Raw genomic sequence first — 27,166 nt, 5'->3', positions numbered from 1 at the left:
TTTAATTTAATAAAACTAAAGACATTGCAAAATGTATTTTTTTTTCAATGTAAATAGTTTGCAGTTGATAGTATTTAGTATTATTATTTTCCCAATAATCACGAAGTCAAAATTACTCGACGGCACGTTTATGATATCATTAAACAGTTTTTTTAAGAAAAAATGGCACGTTGGTGTATAAAGGTTCGCCACCCCTGATATATATAATAGTAATTAAAATTTTTTGTTGATTTTTATCTGTAGTTTTTGTAACTGTATTCTGTTCATAATCGTTCAATATCATTCATAATTATTCCCTTCATAATGTTCGAATTTAACATTCTTATAACACGCATTTTCATCTGACCCTTAGTTGGAACGGATAAACTAGGTGCGGCAAAATATTTGGACAACAAACAACCAGTTATACGAACAAACCAGAAGCAAAATAATAGTTGACTCTTACTAATAAATGAATTTAATTAATTTAAAAGTGGTCAACTCTTGCAGTAATACAAAGGCTCAAACGCTTATTAAAATTTTCAACAATGGGTAACGAATCTTCAACCTTCAATCTATACCATTCTCACGGAAGCGACTGCTTTAAAGTTTCGAAACTTTTGAGCGTTTATTGCAGGCTCTAGGTTCATAAATGAACAATACACTGTTTTCAGGGGATTGAGATCTGGAGAGTTGGGTGACCATTTTTCAGATGACATCATGTCCTGAAAATGCACCACTTTTTTGCCATTATAGCCTTTTGAGCTGATGCGGAAGCTTGTTGCGTTTGGTACGTTTTGGCCAACAGAAGTACGACAGCTTCTAAAATGTCCCACTGGTATATGTTTTTATTTATTTTTAAAGCCACGTAAAACCAGAGGTATTTTTCCGATTGTGCAATATCTGCCCAGAACCAAGATCGACTTCCGATTTTGGCGATGTTGAACATTAACAATTGCTGAGGTGCTAGGTCAAGAATGGTCAAGAGATTTTCATGAGTTAAAAGGAATCTCTCCCAATGGTTACTTCTGTCCATTTCTGAAATTTTCAAAAGCTGTTTACACTTTTGTATTGCTGCGAAAAACAGTCACTTTGAAACCACTTAAATTTTTTTATTTGTAAAAGTCTACTCTTATTATTTTTTTATATTTTTTTTATAAAGTTATTATAAAATTTAGTTGTCCGGTTTTTTTGTTGTTGTTGCTGCATCTCGTATGGCATTGAAGCTATTAGCTGTCAACATATATTAAAATACATAGGAAGTGTAAAATTTGACTTAAAAATGTAAATTTTTCAATTTTTTGATGAAATATTTCATATGGACACATGTCTAACGAATTTATATCTCAATAGGTAGGGACATTCCTGGAAAAGAAATTACAACTTCACCACCATTGGACGACTGTTACCCTAAGCTTTCTTGCAAAGACCAAAAAGGATGTTATACACAACTTCAAAAATGCAACTTTATTAATGATTGCCAGGATGGCTCAGATGAAGCGGAATGCGGTAAAGCCATTTTTTGTTTAATGAAAAAATTTATTCCATGTTTATCTAAGAAATCTGCGATTAATTAATTAAACGCAATTCCATTTATAGGAACATCTTGTGACTTTGAAAACAGTACGTGTGGCTGGTATAATCCAGTAGGCTACGCTACCCAATGGCAACGTAAACAAGGAAAGAACAAGTATTTTGGAGAGTTAAAGAAGGATCGTCATGGTTCAGGAGAGGGTAATTAACTTTTAATCATAATTACAAGCAATTTCTGAACTGAGGCATCTGTTTTGCAAGTTTAAAGTTATAATACTCCGTGCTATTATTAACGTTTCATGCGCAACATCTTCGTTACGGACATTCCAAAAAATACGTTACGATTTGAAAAATCTGTAAATCGATTTAAAAAAAAAAACGGAACGAGTAAGAAATGTATGGTTTGTCGAGCCTGTCTTGGAAAATAAGTCCAATTTCATCACTGTCTCAAAAATGGTTATAAAGTCGCCAACTGATGTTACTTCTTATTAAAAAATACTTTAAAAATAAGTTTGAATTTGTTTCTTCTTCTATTTACTAGTTTATTATAAATCAAATATTTTCAATAGCGTCTGTTAACACCAAGTCACTCGGCAATTTCTGACAGCTACAATCAAGTAATGCTGAACTTAAATTTGATCTCGGACAGCATCGCGCTGTTTATGCAAATGACGGTTGTTTTAAAACATATCTTTTTTTAAAGTAAGTAGCGCCATCTGGAGAGACGCTGCGAAACTAATTTTGAAAAATCACCTAGTTTCGTAATCAGATCGAAGCAAAACGTAATGTTTTTTATAATAATCTATTAATCGTATCACCTAATATAAACGTATTGATTTTTTTATATTTTTTTAATGAATTAATAGAGACAAATATATTTAATTTTTTTTACAAAACATAAATTCATTTATTATACGCTATAATTTATGTAATTTAATTTGAGGTGATTGAAATATCTAACACTTTGAATGGTGTTTCAGGTTATTTCTTGTCTGTTGAAAGAAAGGTGTCAGAAAGGGAAATCGCTCAGCTACATACACAGATCTACGTAATATCTGGCAGCAATTGTAAGATGTCCATGTGGTACTTCCTGGATAACACACGAGGAGCAGAGCTGTCAATAATTCTGTTGCATGACACTAAAAACAACAAGGTTTGTGTAAACAAGTTATTTTAATTATTTAAATTATTCATAAATTTTGTTTTGTATATTTCTTTTTTTTTTGTGTTTTTATGCAAGCTGTTTCATAAGTAGACAAATATAAGTTCACCTGAAAGAAACAGTCACTCTTAAGGAATTTATGAATATTGTATAAACTCGGTTATGAGCTTGAAATCTTCCTGGATTCGTTCGAGGAGAGACTTCCTGAAAAATTTATAAATTAAACTGAATTGAGAGCAAGCAAACGAGTTCAAATGATAATAATAAATTGAAAATATCCTTTTCAGAAAAAAAGTTAATTAAACCACCGCCAGATACCCTTCTACTACCGAATGAAATTCTTTTTAAATGTGCTTGGAATAATTTTCAAAAATAATGATTCGAAAATCGAGGCAAAGTTGTCTCGGTTGACAAATCATTTCTACTTTTTAACTTATCTACAAACTTATTAAAACTTTTTATTTTATTTCAGTATGAAAGATTGTGGAATGAAACTAAAGAGACAGACAAACAATGGAAAAGCGTAGAGGTTAACATAGGTGTGCAACATAATTTTGCTGTTATCATACAAAATGCTTTAGGATCATCATACTTATTCGCAAGCATAGCTATTGATGATATCGAATTTAAAACATGTTCACCTGGTGAGAAATTTTAAATGTCTTTTTATGTGTTGATCTATTTTGTATTGTATTTTATGGTTTACAATAACTTGCTTCATTTTCAGAACATCCTCCTGAAGTTTGCCTCAGCGACGAATGGATGTGTTCGGATAAAGAACAATGCATCAAAGTATGGCAACACTGCGATGGAAAAACTGACTGCAGAGACAAATCTGATGAATTTGACTGTAGTAAGTATAAAAAGTATTTTGATAGTTAACTCTTTGCACTCCGAGAACATTTTAATGGTGTTCGAACTAAGAAAAGGTCTAAATAGTTTAAAATACAGAGCTAATATAAGCACTAAATAATTTAAAATACATAGAACTAATATAAGCTCTAAATCATTTAAAATTTATAAAACTATTATAAGCACTAAATTATTTCAAATATATAGTATGTTTTACATAATTTTTAAAATTCTTAAAATGATGAGGTTAATAATTATAAAGGAATAAAAAAATTTTATTTTGGAGTGGAGACTGTTGATGGCGTCTCAGAGGTGACGTCGGAGTGCAAAGGGCTTATAATCAACTTCTAAGTTATTTTGTATGAAACAATAACTTATAATAACTTATTAAGCAATAACTTATAAAGCAATAGCTTTTAATAAGCAATAATTTGTAATAAATAATAAGTTATAAAATATTTTTTGTATGGATACCAGTTGACTTATAGAAATAAATAAAAAAACGAGACACAGAAGTAAAAATATTTTTACAACTAAATGTTACGTATAAATAAAATTAAATCTGTAAAACTATTTTCAATTTTAAATATATTTACTTGAAGAATAATTTTTGTTTCTTTATTTTTTTAAAATGCAGATTTTAATTTTTCTAAAAGCATTTTTAATGTAGTAGTGAAAAAGTAATTAAAGTTAGTTATGGAATTTTTATAGTTAGTTATAGACATTGTTTTAATTTTGCTACATCAAGACTATAACCTCATATATAACAACCATTTTATATGAACATTTAAACTAATGAGACAGTGATTAATGAATAAATGGTGGTCAAAATAACTTTTCATCATATTTATTTTAAACCAAATTAACTAATAATAAAATTTAAATTATTTTACCCCAAATATGGGAATATGAAGAGTTAATCAGTTGCTATATCGATTGACATCGACGACAAAGAATATTAATTAAAATAAAAAAATTCTAAATTAAGTGATTATTTAACCCGTTAATGGGCCCTTTATTTCTAGTAAAGGTAAATTAAAGTATTTCTGGAATTGAAATTGTTTTAAGAACAGTAATTGATATAAAAAAAACAACAACTCATTTAGTTTGTAAAAATGCAATTTTTTTGGTGGTAAATATATTTAACATGACCTATTAGGAACTTACTGACTTTTTTTTTCTTTATTTATAAAATAAATTCCTTAAATGCTACAAACTTTAAAAGGAATTATGTATTTTATAACTTTTATAAGTTTTTTAAAAGTGACAAATGGTTACCAATTTTATTCAAACTAACCTCAAGAAAGCTGAAGTTATTGAAAAATGGAAACCTGAATTAAAAGTGGTAAAACGTGGTGGTAAGTATACTTACCACGGCCTTCAAAAGGGTTATATCATATTATTCGTGTTTTTATAAGATTTTGCTTATTAAAAATATCTGTAAAAATATTGGAAAAAAAACCTTCATTAATTACTTTCTAAATATAGTTTCAAATTTTGTTCTAAGTTAGACGCTTTAACAAAACTTTTTTTAATGTTTACAAATCGATATATTACATATCGATTAAATTAACATATTGATAAATATTTTGACTGTTTAACAAATTTATGTGTTATTTGTTTTTAACAGAATTAAGGCATGGAGATTGTGACTTTGATAAAGAAAACTGGGAAGCCTTATGCAAATGGGAATCATCAGACATGGATTTTGACTGGAAGAGAGCAAATGAAGGCAGGAGCAGTTTAACTGGACCGCAAAGACATCGAAATCCGACAAGAGAAGGTAATCACGAGATTTAAAAAAATGTAGTTTTCGAACTTTTCATAAAACAATAGTCTTTTGAAGTCGTCAACGAAAGTTAAATAGAGAAAAGTACATAATATTTAACCTTGTAAGCATTACAGTTTTATAACTTGAATCAATGCTGGAATGTGAGGCAAATAAATAAATAAATACAATAAATAAGTTAAATAAATAAATAAATAAAAATAAATAAATAAATTTTTTTTAAAATTATATTAGCTTTTAGTTAATTTGAATGTTCACACAAAATTACCACCATATGTTAACATCATCATGAATATAGATTCAGATCGAAAATCCTATGCACATTTCTTTTTAGTCCTTTTTCTGTGCAGTGTAAACAGTCTGGTAATATTAATTTAACAGATGTTACAAACCACTGTTGTGACCGAGCACGGAACAACGATGACTACTATAGACGCTTAGGCCGCGGAGGGGAGCGGATGCTCTCCCCGTCAATGCGAAAGATGCGGGTGGGGAGCCTGTTACCCTGAGAGTCCTCACCATTGCTGCTTTCAACAATTTCTCAACGAGTGATCTTGAGAAGCTTTACGAGACGAGAATTCCGGACAAAGAAGAAATAAAAGATTTGAAAGAAGACGATTATATCCATCCTGCAAAATCTGATCAGCCTTGATAGGATTAATAGGACTGCTATTATTATTACTGGAATTCTGAAAAGCCGTATTAGGTTTTCAATTTCAAAGAATTCTGAAAGCAAGAATGAGATTAACCCTCAGCTTGATTTCGACTCAGAGCCTACAGAAACATCTACTACTAAGAAGAGGAAGAAGAAAAATCTAAGATCAACACTGAATCATCTAACACCATCGACTCTCAGCCTTTTCCTTCTTCCCAGCCTGAGATTCCTAAAACTGAGACTACTCCTTCACCGACACTGATTGAGATTTCTGCAGCTGAAGCCGCTCATGAGCAGACTTCATGAGCCACTCATGAGGAGACTTCTCCTATACCTAGGAAAAATTTAAAAATAATTTTCAAAAATAATTCATTTGTGATGACCAATCAACTTAAGTTAATCTCCCAATTTTCTCTACTGACTATGTTACCTCTACAATACCCCCTTGTAGAGTTACCTCTTGGGAAGTTTTATAACAAATCTTCTAGAGACACTGTACGCTGCTCATTAAGGCTTGCTGAAAACAGCATTGAGTAAGACGAAATATTCTACATGGATATTAAGTTCTTGTATATTTTGCAAACTAATACCTCCTACAGAGAATGCTGAAAATAACTTTGAGCAATACGAAGTATTCTAAATGGTTATTAAGATCTTGCATATTTTATGAAGCTAGCTTTATCGGAACAATTATAAGATTTTAAAAAAATTGAAAGCATTCTAACATCTAGTTTTTTTTTCTCTCTGCAAATTTAGGTTACTACTTATACATAGACAGTTCATTAGCAAGGAAAGGCCAGAAAGCTGGTATAGCAACACCATTCTTTAATGCAAGCGAAGGCAAATGTCATCTACGTTTCTGGTATTTCATGAAAGGATCTGACAGTTTAGGACCTCTGGAGGTAAAATTATTATTTTATATTTTTTTAGTTCTTCATACACTAGTTAGTGATAACAGACTAGCATTTAAAAAGCTTATTTATGTTAGTTTATTCAAAACTAGTTTTTAATGTAATGTTAAACCTTTGATGTTGAAGGAGAGAGGACATCATTATTCCTGTTGGTAGAATTTACGAAACTTAATATGATTATCAGGTCTTTTAGCAATACAGAAAAAGCTTTGTCACATTTCCAAACCGTTTAGGACAGTGATTCCCAATCTTTCGAGTTGTGCGTTACCACTTACTTTGTTAAAAAAGAAACATTGATTCTCATGAACTATTAAATATACAAGTAAAAAAATTACTTACAAATATATTCCTATTTTTATACATAAGAAAAATATATGTATGAAGTGCATGAGCATACATGTCAGTCATTAGTAAAATATACTGTACAATAAAAATTAAAAACTATTTTTTCTAAGAAAAATAAATAAATAAAGCAAACCTAAATAGGATTTTTGACATTGTTTGCCCTCTACAAGAGAGTCAATAAGCCTGAATTGAAAATAAACAGTTTTAGCATTAAAAACTTTCAGTTGTTTATTCTTACATTTATTTTTTAAAATGAAGTTGAACCGACCTATTCGCATGGCAAAGCTTGGTCATAATCCTGGACTACACTGCCAACGCGTCACTTGTGAATCGTGATTGCCAGTAACATACAATATATACACTGAAGAGCCATTACATTATGACCACCCTCCATCTATAACAATGGGCTCGCCCAGGTTGTCATGGTTTCTCGGCCAGGAACAATGTTTTCATGGGGCACATTAGGACCCATAATCCTCATAGAACAATCCCTGACGTCTGTAAGCTACTTGAGCATAGTTGCTGACCAGGTTCCCCCATTCATGGCAACAGTTTTTCCTGCGGGGGATGGTGTCGACCAAGAGGATAATGCACCATGTCATAAGGGTTGAATCGTCGAGGAACATTCCAGTGACTTTCAAGTCACGTCTTGGCCCCCAAATTCACCTGACCTTAATCCAATAGAGCATTTGTCGTCCTAATTGGAAAACCAAATTCGTGCTGCCACGCTATCCCCTTGCAATGTGAGGGAATTGCGGTACCAGTTGCTGAGCGCTTGGTACCAGATACCTCTGACTACCTATCAGCACCTTGTGGAATCAATGCCATGGCAGGTGCTAGCAGTTTTGAGGGCTAAAGGTGGATGTTACATGTTATTAGCAAGGTGGTCATAATGTAATGGCTCTTCGGTGTATGTGTGAGTGTGAACCACTGATTTAAAAGATCGACTCTGATGAAAAAAACAATTATTTGCAACTAGAAAATAATTCATGTAGAAACATAAAAATGGCAAATTAAAGTATCGTTCATGAACAAAGTATTAATGAGATCAATTTATTTTTCAGGTCCGCAGTGAGGCCGAGAATGGACACAGCGTGCCTGTATGGATCAGAAGGGGACCTCAAGAAGACAAGTGGTTGTATGAACACACAATGGTAGGACATGACCAACGCTACAGAGTTGTCTTTGTAGCCACCAGGGGAGGAGACAACTTGACTGACATAGCCATAGACGAAGTCAGTTTCACAGAAGGATGTGAAGAAGGAGGTAAGAAAGCTTAGACTTTGAAAACTTAGAGAAAAATATATAGTTCTTAGATAACATAGAAAACAGCATATAAAACACAAATGAATTAGTAAAAATTGAAGACAGCTTGCTTAGCAATCCTTCAGCAAGGTTGAGACCAAAAAAGGACAGAATAGTTCAAAATTCTTAGCTAAAATCATACATCACAGTTATTTGATTTACGATAATTATTCTGTAATCTAGAGAATGAGTACTGCTGTGGAAATTGAGTCTAAAGAATGTATATTTCCCATGTACTGCTTTTCTAGTTCTAACTATGAACTAAAAAAAGCATACATTTGAAGAAATTCTCCATTTCAGATTTTGCATTTATATGGTTTCGCTCGAAAATAAAGATTTTTAAATTATTCATATATTGTGGTGGACACTTATTTTTAGTAACTCTAAAATAAATTTTAAAAAAATTAATAATGGAGAGTTACCAATTTTTTGTCTTTTTAAAAGTAGGACATGTTACCGAAATAAGTATATCGGAGTCCAATGAGTTAAATACACCGCGCATACTAGAAGTTTATTATGTTTTTAGCAAATATTTTTGAGTTAAACTTGTTGTTATAACTAAATAGCATAGACACATAACTCTTCTAGCTTAATTAATTAGAACTTACTGCATTAATGTCAAAGTTAATACTGTGAAATTTGAAAATTAATAACCAATGCAATGGTAACAAGATGCTATTTTCTAAACGGAACATTTTGATAAGTTCTTAGAACAGAAGGCTTTTAAAAAATATGATCAATATCTATTAGTCGTTATGTTCTGTTCATTTCTTACTTGCGGCTTCACAGATTAACAACTTCACAGATTATCTTGTACCATACAATATGCTTTGCAAATGATAACTGCCAGAAAAATTTTCGAATTCCAAATTACCAAATTTAATTAATTAATTAATTTGTGAATTACGAAATTGAATAAATTAATTAATAGTTAATAATCAAATAAATTATTGTTTTGCTATCTGAAGGGATCGTAGTTACCTTTTTTTATTACCCGAGAAGAATACGCTAATTTAAAAGGAATTGCATTTTATTATTCAAAGATATAATTTATTATGAAGATTATTTTTATATATATATTTTGTTTTTGCTTTTAGGTGAAGCTATTGTACCTACTGGAAATCCCGCTGGTGAATGTGGAAAGAATGAATTCCGTTGTGATGATGGTTCACAGTGTATTCCTGAAGCTTTCGTGTGTGATTGTGCACCAGAGTGCAAAGATGGTAGTGACGAATTACGCTGCAAAACGACATGCTCCTCTACATTACGTAAGCACAATGAATAATTTTATGTCTTTGATCTTTTCCGAGGAAAGATAGAATTAAAATATTTCCTCTTATAATCACTTTAATTTTATCTTTGTTGGTATAGGGCAATGATGCCGTTTTGTAAGTCAGTTCAGGCGACTCTCAATCTGCTGCGATTTTGATTTTTGCTTTGTAATACTTTGATTTAATAATTTTTGTGTTTTTGTAAATAAAGTAAAGGGTTTGAGACCTTCCAGGCCTAGGGCCCTGGATGGATCGCGGGGTGGCTGCGGTCTTCCTGCTGTCGACCCAATTTTGGCTCCGTCTGCGGAGGGTTTGGCACTGCCGCTCTTCAGGTTTTGGACCAGTCGGACATCCTTTGCTCTCGATCACGACTATGGTGCTCCAATTCTCGCGTGACTCGGGGCCTTGCCCGGTGTCCACATATTGCTTGGTACTTGTGCCGAGCTGGATTTCAAGTCGACGACGAGGCATCTTACATTTGCCTGGGTCGCTGTAACTAAATTCCTTATCTTAGTTCGTAAATTAAAGCATAGTTCAGATGTAAGTTATCTTAATGTAATAACAAATTTGTTGGTCGAAGTGTCGAAATTATCTTCTGTGTTTCAATAAGATCATACTAGAAACGCATACTACTGAGCTAGTCAAATATTGTAAATGCTTTCGACATTTCTTTACGGGTGTTTCACTTTCTGAAATTGTTTCAATTGCTAATAGGATGCGAAATTATTTTAACTCTTTCGTTATTGCAGTCCGCTTTGCTGAAAGGACGCTTATGAGCGATGAACCACAGCATGAAGTATACATATTGCATATTAGGATTCCGTATCATACTTAACTTTTATAGTCAGAAAATACTTCCCTCCTAAATGTAACACCCAGAAGAAACTTGTTTCGACTTACAAAACGTACTAAGTGCATTCAGCAGATTCTTATAGTTGTATTAATCCAATATAGGATAATGGAGTATTAGTTTATAGGTAAATGAAATATTAGCCAGTGGCAGTTTGAAGAAGATTTGGGTGGTTACCAAACTGGGAGACAATGTTTTAATCGGTATTCGTTATTTTTAGTCACCCTGTGGACGGTGGCAACCGTTACCACTTTTTGTTTACACGTAAACTTGGTTTTTAGCTTCGCTTCCAGCTCATTTTTTTCCGTTGCCAACACGAGAAAACAAATTAGATCGGGTTTTTTATCGCGCACATACGCATTATAACTTTGTATAATATAGATTATTATTAATCATAATAATTGAACTTTTAAAAGTTTTAGCCATTTCTTTTAAACTTAAAATATTATTACTTATACAGCACCAAAAGAATGGACGACGGTGTCTCTTACAAGTCCAGTACCACCTTCTACTATCTTGCCCCAGGGTCATTGCAATTCTACTCAGAAAGCTTGCGCCGATGGTAAGACATGTGTTCCTCACCTTTACGTGTGCGATGGTGTGCCAGATTGCCCAGATGGATCTGATGAAACAGATGGATGCGGTTAGTATAGTTTAAATCATAATGATCTTCTATTGTTAGAGATTTGAGAAAACAAACGGAAAGTTATAAAAGTTTAAAAAGTATACTTAATGAAACTATCACAAATATTTTAACAATACTTTCTCTCTGAACTTTGCTTTGAAAGAAAATAAACAATTTCTAAACTCTGATGAACCTAATTTACGAATTGCATAAAGATACCGTACATTTTAAAAAATTAGAGGAAATTTTAAAATAATCTAAGCTTGAAAAGGACTATCATATTTATAAACATTGCTTAGGTAAATAATTGTGCATATGAAACAAAACTTATAAATTAATTAAGTCATTGATATAAAAATGCTATATTTTGATTTTTTTTTATGTGCAGGAGAGAATCTGTTGAAGAAATCAAATGTTATCAAACAAACAGTATAAGTTTTTTTAAAAGCTAAACAAGTTCAAAATTTCAAGTGAAAAATCAAAAAACAAGCGAAAAATCGAATGTAAAAAATCGTTACAATAATTACAAGACTGAAAAGAAAATATGGAGATCAGGACATGCAGAAATTTGAAATAGATAAGGAAACGTTTCTATACTAAATCTATTTAAACAATGTTTTTAGCAGAAAATGTTTTGGATGATTTTACAAAGCAGAACTGTTGCTACAATTTTAAAGATCATGTTTGAAGCCTTCAGAAATAGGATTTTTGTTCTTTATGCCAAGGAAGGAAATTAGAAGATTTGTTCTTTTTTCAGTGCCATTAAAATGAAATAAAAAAAACATTACAATAAAAACGTTGCAATCCTTCATAAATATCTTGAAATTTTGGTGGTAAAAAAAGTTACTCTTCACATTTTGATCGATCCAAATTTTTCATGGGTGAAATTGCCACCATTTTTAAAAGCTTCAAACATCATATTTTAAATTGTACCCACACTTTTGCAATGCAAAATCTTTTTAAAGCATTTTCTGCTGAAAGAAATATTGTCAACATCGAGTTAGCATAGAGGGTTTTCCGTATTTTTATTCATCCCTCATGTTAAGTAATATATTACCGAAACCGAAATATCTAATTCCCTGAGCATGAGTTCTTGATTCTCTCAATTTTAAAACTATTGCTTTTCCAATTATAATAATACTAATAATACTAATAGTAATAATAAAAATATTAATTATATTGATATAACTAAAAATAATACTAATGTTAATAATAACAACAAAGTGCGAGAACTTTAAAACATTGATCTAACTTATTATGAATTTGCAAGCCTTATAAAATTTGTTATAACTTTTTTCAAATGGAAATGATTGCCTTAAGATTGCACTCTCATTGTTACTTTGAACAACCTGAATTACCATCAGTTTAAGTTTTCAGCCAGATAAAGAAGAAGCTTGTGGTTTAAGATTGTGTCCTTAAAAAATCGCATTTATATTTTGCAGGACGAGCACTGTTATGTAAAGAAAAGTTCTATTTCTGTAATGATCTTCTTGACCAACCTTGTATTCACAGAGATCATATTTGTGATGACCATGTCGATTGTAGAGATGGCTCTGACGAGAGTCTTTGCGGAAGTAAGTAGAAAAATAATACTTATTTTCTTTTAAAAAATAAAAAAAACTATTTTCAACCGTTTTATGTATTTTTTAGTGTACTGTTTCTCAACACCACCGGGCCGTGAGCTTTATTCACACTGCAAAATCTATAACATTATATTTGTTATTTGTGCAATATTGATTGAAGACCTTTTTTCTCAACTTGTTAGCAAAAAGATAGAAAAAAAACTTCTCTTATCCGATTTTTTTCCTTCAGTAGCTACTTTAAGCTATATTAGATCAGACTTAATACGGTATCAAAAGTTAGAGAATGCATTTTTCTTCAACTTATTTAGGAAAAACTGCATTTTCGGTTATGAGTGTTATTAAAACATAACATCGAAATCGATATGATTTTGAAAAACTAGGTTTTACACCAGGAGTTGTCATGTTAGTCTGCAAAGAACAACAACGATCAGATTGAATTCGGTTATTTATTTTTTACAGGATTATTATCTCATTTTTATTTATTTCCTATAAAGTTGTATTATTTTGCAACCTATACATGATCTCATAATTTGGTTTCACTAATTTATATTATTAGAATAGCAAAATTAATAATTTTATAAAATAGTTTTCATTGTCGAGAGTATTTATATTTTCAGAAAGCAATGCTATGACTAATCTAATGACTGAATTGACTTTTCTGTAATGTTCAGCTAGAGAGTTCTTATAATCTAATCTTAATTCTTTCCTATGGCTATGTTCTTAGGTTAAATAAATAATCCCAAGAAACTGAATTGGAAAGACGTTACTTGATTAAAAACTTCATTCGCTTCAAAAATATATAATTAGCAAATAACAGTCGTCGACATATATATATATATATATATGAAGTGAATGAAGTTTTTAATCAGGGGTAATATGTTCTTACGTGTTTTGTATAAGTAATAACGCTGAAATACTTATACGAATAAAATTTTGTTTCAAAACTTCTGACTATTACTTGCTTGTTATATGTTTTTTAAAATTCTATTTAGCCACTTATTTCAACATTAATAAATCTTCTTTTTTAAGCATATAACATTGTTTTTTTCTTATTACAGCATGTCCACCAGATTTCTGCAAAAATGGAGGAACATGTAGTTTAGTCAAAAAAGTGCCAGTTTGCCAGTATGTTTTATTTCAGATTAGCTTCTCTATTATATATTTTTTAGTTTTGTTTATTAGAATATTTAAAGTTGAGGGCCAAACTACGATAATTGGTTCAGATTCAACCTGGGTCAATTGAGCCTAAAATACTTTTTTAGGACAAATAAAAATAATAATATAATTAAAATTTCGTTGTGATTAATACAGTAAACCGTTGCTTGAAATGATATGATGAATTTGTGATATGTTTTATTGCATAAAAAATAACTGCAAATTTTGATTTATTAAATATTATTTGCCAATAGATCCGAAATATTTGCCAATAAATGTTTAAAGTAAATAAAATTATGAGCAATGATAAGATTCAATGCTAAATATTAATTATAGTTAGTATAAATGTTATGAAAATACCTTTCGTTGGAAGTAAGCGAGCTTAAAAAAATAAAATTAGACTTTTAACTAATGCAGCAAAAATACTTTACATTCCAAAATGAAAATCATGTTGGAAAGCACATCTTTTATATACGATGATCAAGGGGAAGGAAAGATTTATCTCCATTCTTCAGAAAACGACACTTAAATTTATATTTTATTTTATTTAATAACCGTCGTTGAACAGCCGGCCCAATTTTTTGATTTACAACTTCAGCATCAACTTATTAGCCTTGTAATTTTAAAGTCCAGAAGACAAGGGAGCTCTTAAAATCGACAAATCAATAACGTAGAAAATCGGTTCACCCCGAGGACTGTTACACAGTGAAAATGGGCCATGTTGGGGCAAAGCGGTTCATGTCCACGCATAGACAAGAAGAACAGCAGAGAAAAATTTAATGAAGAAGACGACTGAAAAACTGTAGAGTGTTAGTGGACCAATTTTCCAATTTTATTTTTTTAAACGTCAAGAAGAAGAAATTTTCTTTCAAAATTTTTAGGGGAAGTAAATAAATGCTTGTGACAATCATGCATATATATTTATCTTTATTATTTCATCAATTGCTAGCTCCTGAGCATTCTCAAGCGCTGAAATTCGTTTCTGTGTCCGAGTGTTCCTATATATATATATATATATATAGATANATATATATATATATAGGAACACTCGGATTCAATTATCGTTGTTCTTATTTCATATCTAAATTTTCCATTTTGGACCGAGAATTCTTTGGTGGTTACATAATATATTTCCTTAAATTAAGTATTTTTATAATCAAATATTTGTAGAGCGTATATTTCTATGCTTTGCAAATAATATAAGCAATACTTAAAATCTCAATTTTATCATGAAAGTAAAAATAAATTATAAATTTACATATAGTACGTATGCTTGATTATAGGAAAATATCCATGCTATGATAAAATTTTGATTAAATATTTAATGAAATATTATTTTTGGTTGTTTGTTCATTATTTTTCTTTTTTGAAAATAATAAAAACATTTCAGAGTTAGAATTCTTATCGCTTAATAGTGTTTTGAAGACAATGTACTTTTTACTGTTATTTCATACTGTCATTTATAATAGAGTATATACTGTTATTTATAATAATTTACTGTAATTTTAATTTCAGATGCACTGATGGTTATGCTCAAAACAGATGCGCCAAGAAACAAATCATTGAAAAACGAGACGAATTACCGCTTCAAGGTAAATAGGCAATAATTAATATTCAGCAAGTAGCGAAATCGTGGTTCTAAAACGATAATTATACTATAACTATTTACTATAATTATCACATTATCAAATTGCAATTAAGAGCCATTCTAAGTACATGCGATTAACGCACCTAAGATAGCCGTCGTGAGAAAAGAATCTGATTGGCTAGTTTTTCTCTGATAATTTTTATTTTACAAGTAAGATTCTCAATCAAATAATCAGAGAATGTATTTCACCTATCAGATTCGTGAATCATACGTAGTGAGAATGGCCCTTTGCCATACAATTTTAATTCATTAATTACTTAAGAAGAAAAGTATTATCATTAATTTTGGTTCTTATGGCTCTAACATTTAATCTTAAATATCATTATATAAAAATACAATTTTATTATTACAATATCATTGTAATATATTTTTATCTAATTTATTATAATGTAATATTATTATAATGCAATATTATTATAATGTAATATTATTATATTTTTATATAATCATAACATATTTTTTTCAGGTGCTGGAATTGGATGGATAATTGGAGTTGTCGTCGGAACATTATTACTTATCGCCATTTTGTTTGTAATTTGGTACAAAAGGGATACTAACGCGTAAGTATTGTAATTTAAGTAAATATATTATTTATAACATTGTTGCTATCACCATATTGTATATAATTTTGTTCAAAAGGGATATAAACGCTTTGGGGCGTCATCTATGGTCAATAGTACGACTTCAGCCACACATACATCACTGCCGTTTTCAGGGCAGACCCATTCATTCATCCATAGATCGTAATTTTGATCTAAAGAAAGCAATCAATCTCCAATTCAATACCTACAGAGGTATGGTTTGTTATGGGAACATGGAGGTCACTGTGACCAGACAAATTTACTGCGCACCAGTCACCATTTACTACGCAGCTAGTTTTAGGCCAGCAGAGATCTAGTTCATGACTTGGAGATGGGCCCAGCGCCCTACCAACCAGGCTATCCCGCACCAGCGGAACACACTGTAATAGTATAACGGAAAACAAGCAAAAAAATATATAAATAAATTTATCTTAGATATCTTAAATATCTATAAACTTTAGATATCTATAAACTTATCTTATATATAAATAAATTTATCTTAGTTATATTATTACAAAAAATATACAAAGAAATTTATAATAAAAAGATTTTTCTGTGTGACTTTAAGACCTTTTAAGAGCAAGACCTACAAAGTTGCAAATATGATGTTTATTTAATTATTCCCAAAATTTAAGAAAGTAACTATAAAAGTGTGCTGATTAAAGGAGAGAAAAAATAATGTTTGCTTTTAAAAGTCATTACATTTTTTAAGTTTCAATTGCAAAAAGAAAGTGAAAGATTAATATATGCTAAAATCTAAATTTCAATTTATTACCAATTGTAATACAAATGATGGAATATTTTGTTTCTTTCTGTATCAAATATATAAACATCTCAGAATTATTTTTAAGAAAACATTGGCGGAATATATTACATTTAATCATGAAACTAAATAATCAATAGTTTGTAAAATCTTTTGAGTTAGATACCTGCAAATGACGTAAACGTGTGTATCTCTCCTGATTGGCTGCTAAAAAGTAACATTTGCTTATATTATTCTTCCATTTATAAATCTAGGCTAAATAAGAGACATAGACTGGAAAGAATTATATTTTAACAAATTTGATGCGCGATAGGGTGTATTTAATTAACTTTCCGTTTAAAAAACATTTTAACTTTTGCGGAAAAATGAAGCCGGACCTTCGCCAGCAATATTCAGAATTTTAACATGCCATATAGTTCATAAACAACCAGCTGGAGCTGAGGTCATATGTCAGTTATCTGTTTCTGAGTGATCTTTTTGAGTTGCCAGTACCCAATTGGATACCTGTAGGTGAAGTATGGTAAATACATTGTAGCATTTGTTGATACAGAAGCTAATCAGATGCGACACACACGCGCGTGACGTCGCTACCAATTATCCATTTAAATCTGATTTAAATCACATGGTTAGGCATAATCACTCCACTTCTTCTCGAGTTGCATTAAAATCACAAATATCAAATCTGATATTACTCATAATAATTATTGTTTTTGTTAAAATTATCAATTTCATTTTTAGGGAACGATCCAGACTAGGTCATGCTGTAGATAATCCAGTATATGGTTTGAATTTAGATACGGTAAGAATCGATTTTTTATTTACAAAACCTTTGTGCCCATTGAATAAAAGTTTACTATTTATTATTTCATTCGTTCAAATGGTTCTACAAAGACCGCTTCCAATATATTGGTGTTAAATCTAAGCAAAAACGAAATAAAAAATTTATATTAGTGGTCACAGAATAATATACAGGATTATTCATAATTCCCTCCGGGGTTTCGAAGCGTTATAGTAAAAAAACGAAGACGAATATGGCAAAAAAGAACATATGAAATTATTCCGAAAGTATTCAAGTTTTAATTTAAGCAGTTGCCGGTAGATGGCAGTAACATGTACCACTGAAGCCAGCTGTAGGAAATAAAAATGGCGTTTACAGGCGGAGGGAATTATAAATATAAGTATAAGTATAAGAGAGAAAAAAGTAAAAATGCTATTAAAATCATTTCGAATAATTAACAGCTGAAGCAGGATTAAAAATGTCAAAAATCGTTTGATATATTAAAGAAAGGTGGTTATTAATAACACCTTCTAGTTCCATCAGACAATCAAGATCATTTTATGTGTTTCATCCCGCTATCTTCTCTGTTGATTCAGAAAATTTCAATAGCAATCTTTATTTATTTATTATTTAATATAATCTATACGGTCTTTATTAACTTATACATTCATACAGGAAATAAACTAAACTAAAAATAGCATTTCTTTAAAAAAAAAAATCTGAATTTTACGGAAAACTAATTTTAGTATTATTCTCTCATCCAAATTATGTAAGATCATGCATTCATAGATTAATGCAACAAAACATTTGTTTCTCTGTGTAATTAATGCTTTTGTAAATAATTGTTTTGTAGTTTTGCATACGCAAAAGACAATTTGAAGAAAATTGTTCTTAAAAATTTGTGTAACAATTCTTTCCACACTAATATATTTCTAGAGAATAAAACAGAAATTTCGGAGTTTTTTTCTTAGTTTTTAGAAATAAGTCGTTGATTTGTCATATGAATTTTTAAAAATTATGACTTATGATTATGACTTATAATTCATTTGTTTAAAAATATAATAATTTTTTTAATATAATGTAATTTTTTTAAACAAATAATTTATATAAAAAGATAAGATTATTCATCTACATAAAAAAGCAAAATAAAATTTGATATTGGTTTATCAAAAATATGATAAATTTTTTGGAATTTGAAAAGTGTTTCCATTATATTTGCTTTCATTAAATTAATTTTTATTCATTTTTAGCTCACCTTCGGAGAACTGAACACGCATATGCCAGTAAGAAATGAAGATGTAAGTTTAAATAGTATTCAGTTAACTTTTTGAATTCTAAACTTTTAAATCTCTCTCTTTTGAAACTGGTCACATTCGTTTGAAATTGAACAAAAGGGCTTATTATTTTCGCAATCAATTTTATTTATATTTGTTGTCTAAAAAGCGACCTCACATTTTTAATTAACTAAAACATTTTATCATTGCGATTGTGAAAAACTTTTCGCTTTTGGTTTTTCGTCAGTACTTCATTATTGTTGATATTTAGCATTTTCACAAAGCATTTCGCACTGCAGTAACTACAAAGAAATCTCGGTTTCCAAAAGTTGTCCCGCGGAACCCTAGGGTGAAATAGGCTCCTAGACTAAGGACTTTTTTTTAAACCAGTTATAATTTTCAAAACTTGAGATAAAATTTAAATCCAATTAGTTATTATTTATTACTAATTTAATATTTCCGTTATTTTTGTGAAATTATATAATTAAAATGCTTGTGAATGAAGAAAATTTAAAACAATATTTTTTCCCAATAGCTACATAATAAATGAATTGCGAAAAGAATGTGAAAAATTTTATTCGTATTTCACATTCAATTAAAATAAGCAAATTCAACAGTTGAAAAGTACATATCGCTGGTTCAAAGTTAAAGCGACACTTCTGCACCCACTTCTCATTTAAATAACATGAGAAGTGAGTGCAAAAGTGTTATTTTAACATTGAACCAACAATATATGTTTCTCTGATAACTATCCTCAACGTTTATTTTCGTCAGTTTTTGTTTTTATTTAAACAGAAACCATATTTCAGCTCATTCATTTTTAGTTTATTCAGACACTAAATTCCAATTAAAATCTAGACTAGATTCCACTCCAGACCTGTAAATTCAACTGTGTTTAACATTAAACCCAATTTTTAGACTAATATTGATAAAACGATCTGATGAAAAAATTTCATTGTTCCTTCAGTTATTAAATATTCTCAAAATATTTGATAAAATTTAAATCAGTGTTTATTCTCAAAACAATAATAATTGTATGTCATTAATTAACAATTGCACAATTGCTAGCGAAATTTATTCATTAAGTCTCGGGGTTTCTCAAAATGTTGGCCGATCGTTAAGGGTACCATGGTCGAAAAAAATTGGGAATCGCTGCTCTAGAGGATTTGCTCCAACCTAACGTGAGTCACCGTACGGCATGCAGCATGAAATTGCTAAATTTATCTGTAGTATAACATTTGGAACTATAAAGTCGAGAAGAGATTAATGAGGCAGAGCTGAGAAAAATGGTAAACATACACCAATAATGTCACGACATTTCATCTTCAATATGACCAGAAAAAAGTACTGTGGGACAATATTTTAAGTAATTAATAATCGATGAATAAAACTTCATTGGATGAAATCCTGCCTGAGCAATATATCGTTATACATAATTACACTGGAATAATATACGGTGAAATAAGATTTCTCGCAGTCAATGTTTCGTTTAAAGGAATTTCCCAATGACAAAATAGAGCGGGAAAAATTTTGAGAACGCAATATATCGTTGAAGAGAAACTCACGTGTAATGTATTAGGGGGACCGGAAAGTAATGTCATTTCAGCTCATTAAATATTCGTTAGTCCTTAATACCAATTCATTTTTTGCCGATCTATTTCGATTCATTTTCAATCCGGCATTGAAAGCTTGTTACTAACCATTGTGAATACATTATTGATTAAAAATAAAACATTGATAAAAAAAAATCAAATGCACCGAAGCGACATTACTTTCCGGATCCCTTAATAATATAATGTGGGATAACAATTCACGAAGGTAATATTTTGTTTAATCAAATTTCACAGGTTCAAAAGACCGTGATAAAAAATCTCACACATATCGTTGAAGTAATTAACAAAATAGCGTGGAATGATTTTATAGGACAGAGCATCATATCGAACAATTTATATTGTGGAAAAAATAGTATTAGTTGAATACAGCGTATATATTGAAAAGCGAATAATAAGCCTGCGGATTATCAATAGTGTTTTTGCATATAATTTTTAACACTTTTGCATTACAAGTAATAGTTAACCTAATATAATGTTCTTATTTGCAGGGTCAAGGAGCAACTGCAATTGAAAATCCTCTCTATTCCTTCAAATCAGAAATCAAATGATGACGTTTTTTTCTAGATTTAACAAAATCATTCATTATTTCATTCAATTACGTGACAAAACACTCCTTAGAAAGAGTATTTCATTTTTAAATACTCAAGAAACTATCCTACGAGCTTAGGGAGTGCATCGTCTCTGTGATCTCATTAGTTTGTGTGCATCATTTTATAAGACTCATTTGTAAAAAATATATTGCAATTTAAACATTAATAAAAGTATTGTTGTACATTTCAATTTTAGTATGTTTATTCTAGTCCATTTGTGTCTACATACTTTTAACCCTTTTTTATTACAGTATAAGCCTGTCTGGCAACATTTATTCAACAAATATTACAAACTACTAGAAATGTAGAGCTAATGGTTCGTTCTTTAAGCAACTAAGAGCTAAAGTATTGCATCACTTAGTATGTACTGTCTAAGGGTGCAATTGATAATGTTCAATCGAAACAAAGACTAAAATTTTCAATCAAAATTTGCTGTACCGGAAAGGGTAAAAAAGGATGATTCTGTTAACAATAGAGATCTCATATATCTTTTAGTATTAGTGTCGAAAAAAAGGAACAGTAATCTAAATATATAATTAAAGTATAACTAACTATTCAACACTACTTAAATTACCACTAAAAACAACCTAACAAAATGAATCTAACTAAATGCTTAACGTATAACTAATTTTTTTAACACTACTCAAGTTATTACTATTTTGGGTGGTAGTCTCATTCAAATTTAATTTTTAAAATCCCAAATAAATTTCTTACAGTAAGATTAATTTAATAAATAAAATTAATCCAAAATTAATTTAAAAGAAAAAATATTAGGTTAATATAATAAATCAAGTGTATCTGATACACCATTTGTGCCAGCAATAAAACGAATTTATGCGACACCTATTCTCCAAACCGAACCAGAGTCAGATGTTTTTGCCTCTGACTCATTCAAACCATTTCGCGAAAATTGAAGTGTATGCGTTCTCACTGTGAATATTTAATTTGGAATCTATTTCATATGGTAGTTTTCGTTCGCTTTCCCCTGCTTCGATTCAATTTGATTGTTTTATTTGGCCAGGAACGTACGCGAATTAGTTCTTTATCGTAAATTATTTATTAATTTTGAGAAATAGTTGATTTTCTTTCATAGTTTGTATTTTGCTCCTGCCAACAATGTCGGCTAACAGAAAGAAGCGTTGTCATGTACGAAGGTCGGATTTGGTCGAACTCTCAACTACTCGTGTGTTTACTTTGTAACAAAGTTTTATCCAATAAGGCAATGTAACCTTCCCGTTTGCAGAAGCATTTGCAAAAAATTCCTCCTGACAAACAAAATAAAGATTTGTCATTTTTCACGAACACCAAATAGATGTATCTGAAGGCATCTTCGGTTTTAGGCTTACTAGCTAAACTCATCACAAAACTGCGACGATGGTTTGATAGCCTTTTATAATGTATGAAAATTAATTGCTAAATTTGGGAAGCTCATACCATCGGCGAAGAGTTGATACTGCCGAGTGTCAAAAACGTTTTAGAAGCTGTTTTACACCATCCAGCAGCATCTAATGTCATCAAAAATATCTTATTAAGCAACGATACAGCACTGTGACGCATTGATGAGATGGCTGAAGTCGTTTAACCCTTTCGCACCGACTGTCACATATACGTGCCAGCATAAAACCGTATCAACCAGGGTAAAAAGATAAAACTGGTAATCAAAGTAATTCTTTAGCAGTTTATTTGTGGGCGGGGTTCTAATTGTTTGATTTATTTAATTCACCACTACTTATTTCGAATTAAAAATTGTATAGTTACACTTTTAACACAAATGCAGACCTGCCAACTTTTAATTCCTTCCATTATCATTTTTCCCAGTGGTATTAAAATGGAATTAAAACTTCAATTTTAAGCAAACAAATACGTTGTATTTGAAAAAAAGTAAGTTGACAACCATGAACTTGAACTGGAGTAGTGTACAGAGTGCCTGTCCGCGAAGCGGACAATTGACTCTTTCATCTATGGTGATGCCCGTGGGCGCCTGTAATGTTGTCGATGGAGAGAAGGGTAGAGTGGCGAGCGAAAACGCAGAAGCGGAAGTCACGAATTAGTATATACTAAGAGTGAATAGTCCTTATATATGGTGGTTACTATGTAGTATGAGTGGCAATATAAAAGTTAGGTAAAAGACTAGGGGTGGTATGCTCGCGAGTCAAGGATCACCCTTCTGCATCCCTCTGCGAGCATCCATATATATAAAAGGGTGGCCACTATTTGTAGTGTTTTGATAGAATACAATCAGAGAGCATAAATGCAGTGATTGGGTTGTGGCTTTTCATATCCACAATAAGCTCTTTATTTAGTAGGGTGTTGAATCCACCTGGGTCATTATTTTTAGATTTGCTATAGAAGCTAGCATTTAATTTGTTAATGAAATTCATAATAGGGTCGATGTTGAGGTCTTTTTTGATATTAATGTTTGGCAGGTATCTAGGTGCACCGGTAATGCGTCTTAGAATTTTGTTTTGAACTATTTCGAGTTTGTTGGTCTGGGTTTAGTTAATAACCATGATAATAACGCATATTAATATATAAGCTTAATTTTTGTAAGAATAGTGGTGATCAAAATCATTTAAAAATTAAATTTATAAAAGAAAAAATAGTATATATTTACTACCACTTTAAATATGAAAATAAAATCTTCCGCAAAATCCGGGAGAGTTGGCAGGTATGCAAATAGTTTGGATGTGTTAGATTTAAAGTAAAAGCAAAAATAAATCTGTCAAATTAGCTATGCCCAAACTACCGCTTTTTATTTTATACCACCCTGATACTTATTCCTTAGGATTACGTTCATGACTCGCCTGTCCCGAAAGGGTTAAGTTTCAATTTGCAAACTTTTGATATCCAAAGAATTTTCCCCTCAAGTTGATGAGTCAACCTTGCTAAGTAATGAGGCTTTACTGTGGGGATACGTTCGGTTTGTGAAAGAAGAAAAAAATTATTCAAGAGATGCTTTTTGCAAGACGCTTAACACGTTGAATGCCACGCTAATTTTACATGGCTTGCTCGTCTGGCCACACGGAAAATAACTACTAGCTAAATTTGCAAATATAGGCAGATTTTGCTAGCAAATAAAAGGTTTAGCATGACATACCTTTTACTTTACTTTATTTAAAAACAGCTGGGCACCTGGGCCGCGCAGCGGCCCCTATCCCATTCATCATGAAACTACAAAAATGAGTTAAAAACATTTTGAATATAAGCAGTCGTTGTGGTAGCTTTACAATAATATTACCATGATTAGAGAAAATACAAACTTGAACAGAGATATTTACAGTAATTGCCATGAAAAAATGTACAGAAAATATGACCTTGATTAGAAAACATTACAACTTGAACAGCGATATTTACATTAATTGCCATAAATATGTACAGAAAATTGAATATGAGCATGAATAAATGATGGTTATATATATACAAAAGTCGTGATTCATAGGCGTGAGGGTTTTACATAAATTTTGTCAAGCCTTAGTGGCGCCATCTAGTATGATCAACTTTAATTTGAAAGGGCAGTATGCAGTATTTATTTTAATAATCTGTATGGAAAATTAGAGTTCTGAATAATAATAAGAGTTCAAATAGAAGTTCAAATCAAGTCAAAAAAGATGTTACTGTGCAAGAGTGGCTTCCCCCATAATCCTCTGGCATGACATACCTGAAAAAAGTGGTGAATTATATATACCTACGAATTGTTTCAAAGTAGTGGTGGATAAAAATCTACTAAATTGAATTTATCAAACCAAGAATCACAATAATTAAGTAAATTTTGAATAAATTTTCTGCAATTCCATAAAAGAAAGTAAATTTTACAGCTCTATATCATGTTATACGCTGTCAGCCAGCTGTTTTTCGCGGCCTATGTGAAAAGTCAGTGTCAGCAAGCGGTGGCAGACACAGCCTAAATGTAATTTCAGTGTCAGCCACGACGTGGCGCTCAACTTGTTAATTGTAGATAACAAAGGTGAATCAACTTTTAAGACTGTCGAAGATTATTTTAATGAGAAAAACATTGCAAAGTATTGTCTGTTGCCACTGATGGAAGAATATATTCCTGCTCCGACATAGTGAGATTTAAATCAAAGAGCCATCGTTGTAAATATGTAACCATTCAGGCTCAGGGTAGAGGGTACGCATTGCCTTAAGTGCAAGGATCTTTAAATTGCTTTAAGGCATTTGGCTCTTAACCCTTTCGCGCCGACTGTCACAAATACGTGACAGCAAAAAACCGTATCAATCAGGGTGAAAAGATAAAACTGGTAATCAAAGTATTTCTTTAGCAGTTTATTTGTGGGCGGAGTTATAATTGTTTGATTTATTTAATTCACCATTACTTTGTTCAAAATAAAACTATTTAGTTATGCTTTGAATTAACATTGATTATATATATTATTAAACTAACAATAATTAAAATAAAAGCAAAGTAAGTCTGTCAAATTAGTAACGACTACATTTAAGTTACCGTTTTTTATTTAATTGCAACTTGATTCTGATTTTGTACGAATGCATTTCTGAATCACCCGTCCCCAAGGGGTTAAGAAAAAGTTGGGAAAGATCAAGTATGATTTGCATTAAAAATACCTAAACCTTTTAATTTAAAATTGCCTTTAGTGTTTTTTTTAATTTAAAAGTGGTAGATAATAAAGGAAATGACAACTTGGTATGTTTTATTTATTTGCACTAGTTAAACAAATATGTTTTATCACTTTTTTCACACAGGTGATTTTTAATAAATTTATCAATTTTTGTCTAATCGCAATAACGTAGGAATGCTAGTTGCTTTTTCTTCTTTTTCTGCAAAATATTTTATAAGAAATAGAAAATTTAAAACGAAAACTATCGAAATTACTGTGGAATTTCAGCAACACTTTAAAAAGTTAACGGCAAGAGAAATGGGAAGAAGTTGCGTTTTAAGAAATTTTGGAATGAATTATATAAAATGAAATGCAAAATAACTTTAAAGAAAATTAACTTAACCAAGAATAACCTATTAAAAAAAGTTTGCTCCATTAAAACAAATTTACCCTCAAAGCGAAACAAGTTCACATTTCTGTTAACAGGCTAAATAAAATCTTTTGACTTACAAAATTACAGAAATACCAAATTATTGTACTTATAATAATAATATAAGTATAATAAACTATGCTAATTTATATATAATATAACTATACTAACTAAGGTAAATATTTGTTCCATAGACTATACTATAGACTTTGGCTATAAGACTTTACAGACATGACAATAAGCACCGCTTGTAAAAAATATTTCCTAATGATAACGAAGTTTAAGTTATTTTTAGTTGAGTATTTTTCAGTTTAAAAATTTTTTGTACCACTACACATCAGAAATTCAAGATATCATACGAAATACAACTTCGTGGTAGTTGTATAATGCATAAAAGCAACTCCATTGCCTGCTTACCTCATTGCTCAACCAAAACTGTTCAAAAATTCCAGATGAATGGGATAGGGGCCGCTTCGCGGCCCATGGGCCCCATAAAATCTAAACACTAGGACTAGGTATAATGCTGATACTCAGAAATTAAGCGTGATTATGCTTATCCTACAAGTATTTAGTATTACTATTTAATTCGTTACCAGTTTTTAAAAATATTTTTTCAAGGATTGCAGCAGTCGGCATCTTGTTTTTTTATTTTACTGTTTCAGTTATTTATGTATAACAGTGGTAAAAATAATTTTAAATTTAATTAATTACATCAAATATGGGAGCATAGTTTTTGCGAGCAGGAGAAAAAAATGTTCATAAGTAAACCAAAAGCCAGCCTATTTTTCTAGAGTTGCCAGCAGCCCCGCATTCGATTAAAATATTTTATCAAATGGAAGAAAATTAAAACCTAAAACTTGCATAATTTTAATTAACGTGTAGGGCATCTTACTCTGATGT

At 30.7% G+C, this 27,166-nt stretch overlaps 1 protein-coding gene across 1 annotated transcript in view; it reads left to right on the top strand.

The window, feature by feature from the left end:
• LOC107445048 (MAM and LDL-receptor class A domain-containing protein 1) overlaps positions 1-21,449 on the top strand; it is a 157,602-nt gene extending 136,153 nt beyond the window's left edge. The window contains exons 70-86 of the mRNA XM_071185771.1: positions 1,333-1,488; positions 1,579-1,713; positions 2,493-2,665; positions 3,147-3,318; positions 3,402-3,527; positions 5,157-5,309; positions 6,727-6,872; positions 8,291-8,492; positions 9,629-9,799; positions 11,113-11,295; positions 12,720-12,851; positions 13,919-13,985; positions 15,531-15,607; positions 16,130-16,223; positions 17,746-17,806; positions 19,036-19,083; positions 21,161-21,449. Of these exons, the coding sequence (XP_071041872.1) occupies positions 1,333-1,488; positions 1,579-1,713; positions 2,493-2,665; positions 3,147-3,318; positions 3,402-3,527; positions 5,157-5,309; positions 6,727-6,872; positions 8,291-8,492; positions 9,629-9,799; positions 11,113-11,295; positions 12,720-12,851; positions 13,919-13,985; positions 15,531-15,607; positions 16,130-16,223; positions 17,746-17,806; positions 19,036-19,083; positions 21,161-21,220 (2,156 nt within the window). The 3' untranslated portion in view covers positions 21,221-21,449. The remainder of the gene's footprint in view (positions 1-1,332; positions 1,489-1,578; positions 1,714-2,492; positions 2,666-3,146; positions 3,319-3,401; positions 3,528-5,156; positions 5,310-6,726; positions 6,873-8,290; positions 8,493-9,628; positions 9,800-11,112; positions 11,296-12,719; positions 12,852-13,918; positions 13,986-15,530; positions 15,608-16,129; positions 16,224-17,745; positions 17,807-19,035; positions 19,084-21,160) is intronic.
• The last annotated feature ends 5,717 nt before the right edge of the window (positions 21,450-27,166 follow it).

Source organism: Parasteatoda tepidariorum, chromosome 9 (assembly GCF_043381705.1).
Source record: "Parasteatoda tepidariorum isolate YZ-2023 chromosome 9, CAS_Ptep_4.0, whole genome shotgun sequence".
In the NCBI taxonomy this organism is placed as follows: domain Eukaryota; kingdom Metazoa; phylum Arthropoda; class Arachnida; order Araneae; family Theridiidae; genus Parasteatoda; species Parasteatoda tepidariorum.
Note: the sequence above shows the minus strand (reverse complement) of the source record. Positions and strands in the feature narration are given on the sequence as shown.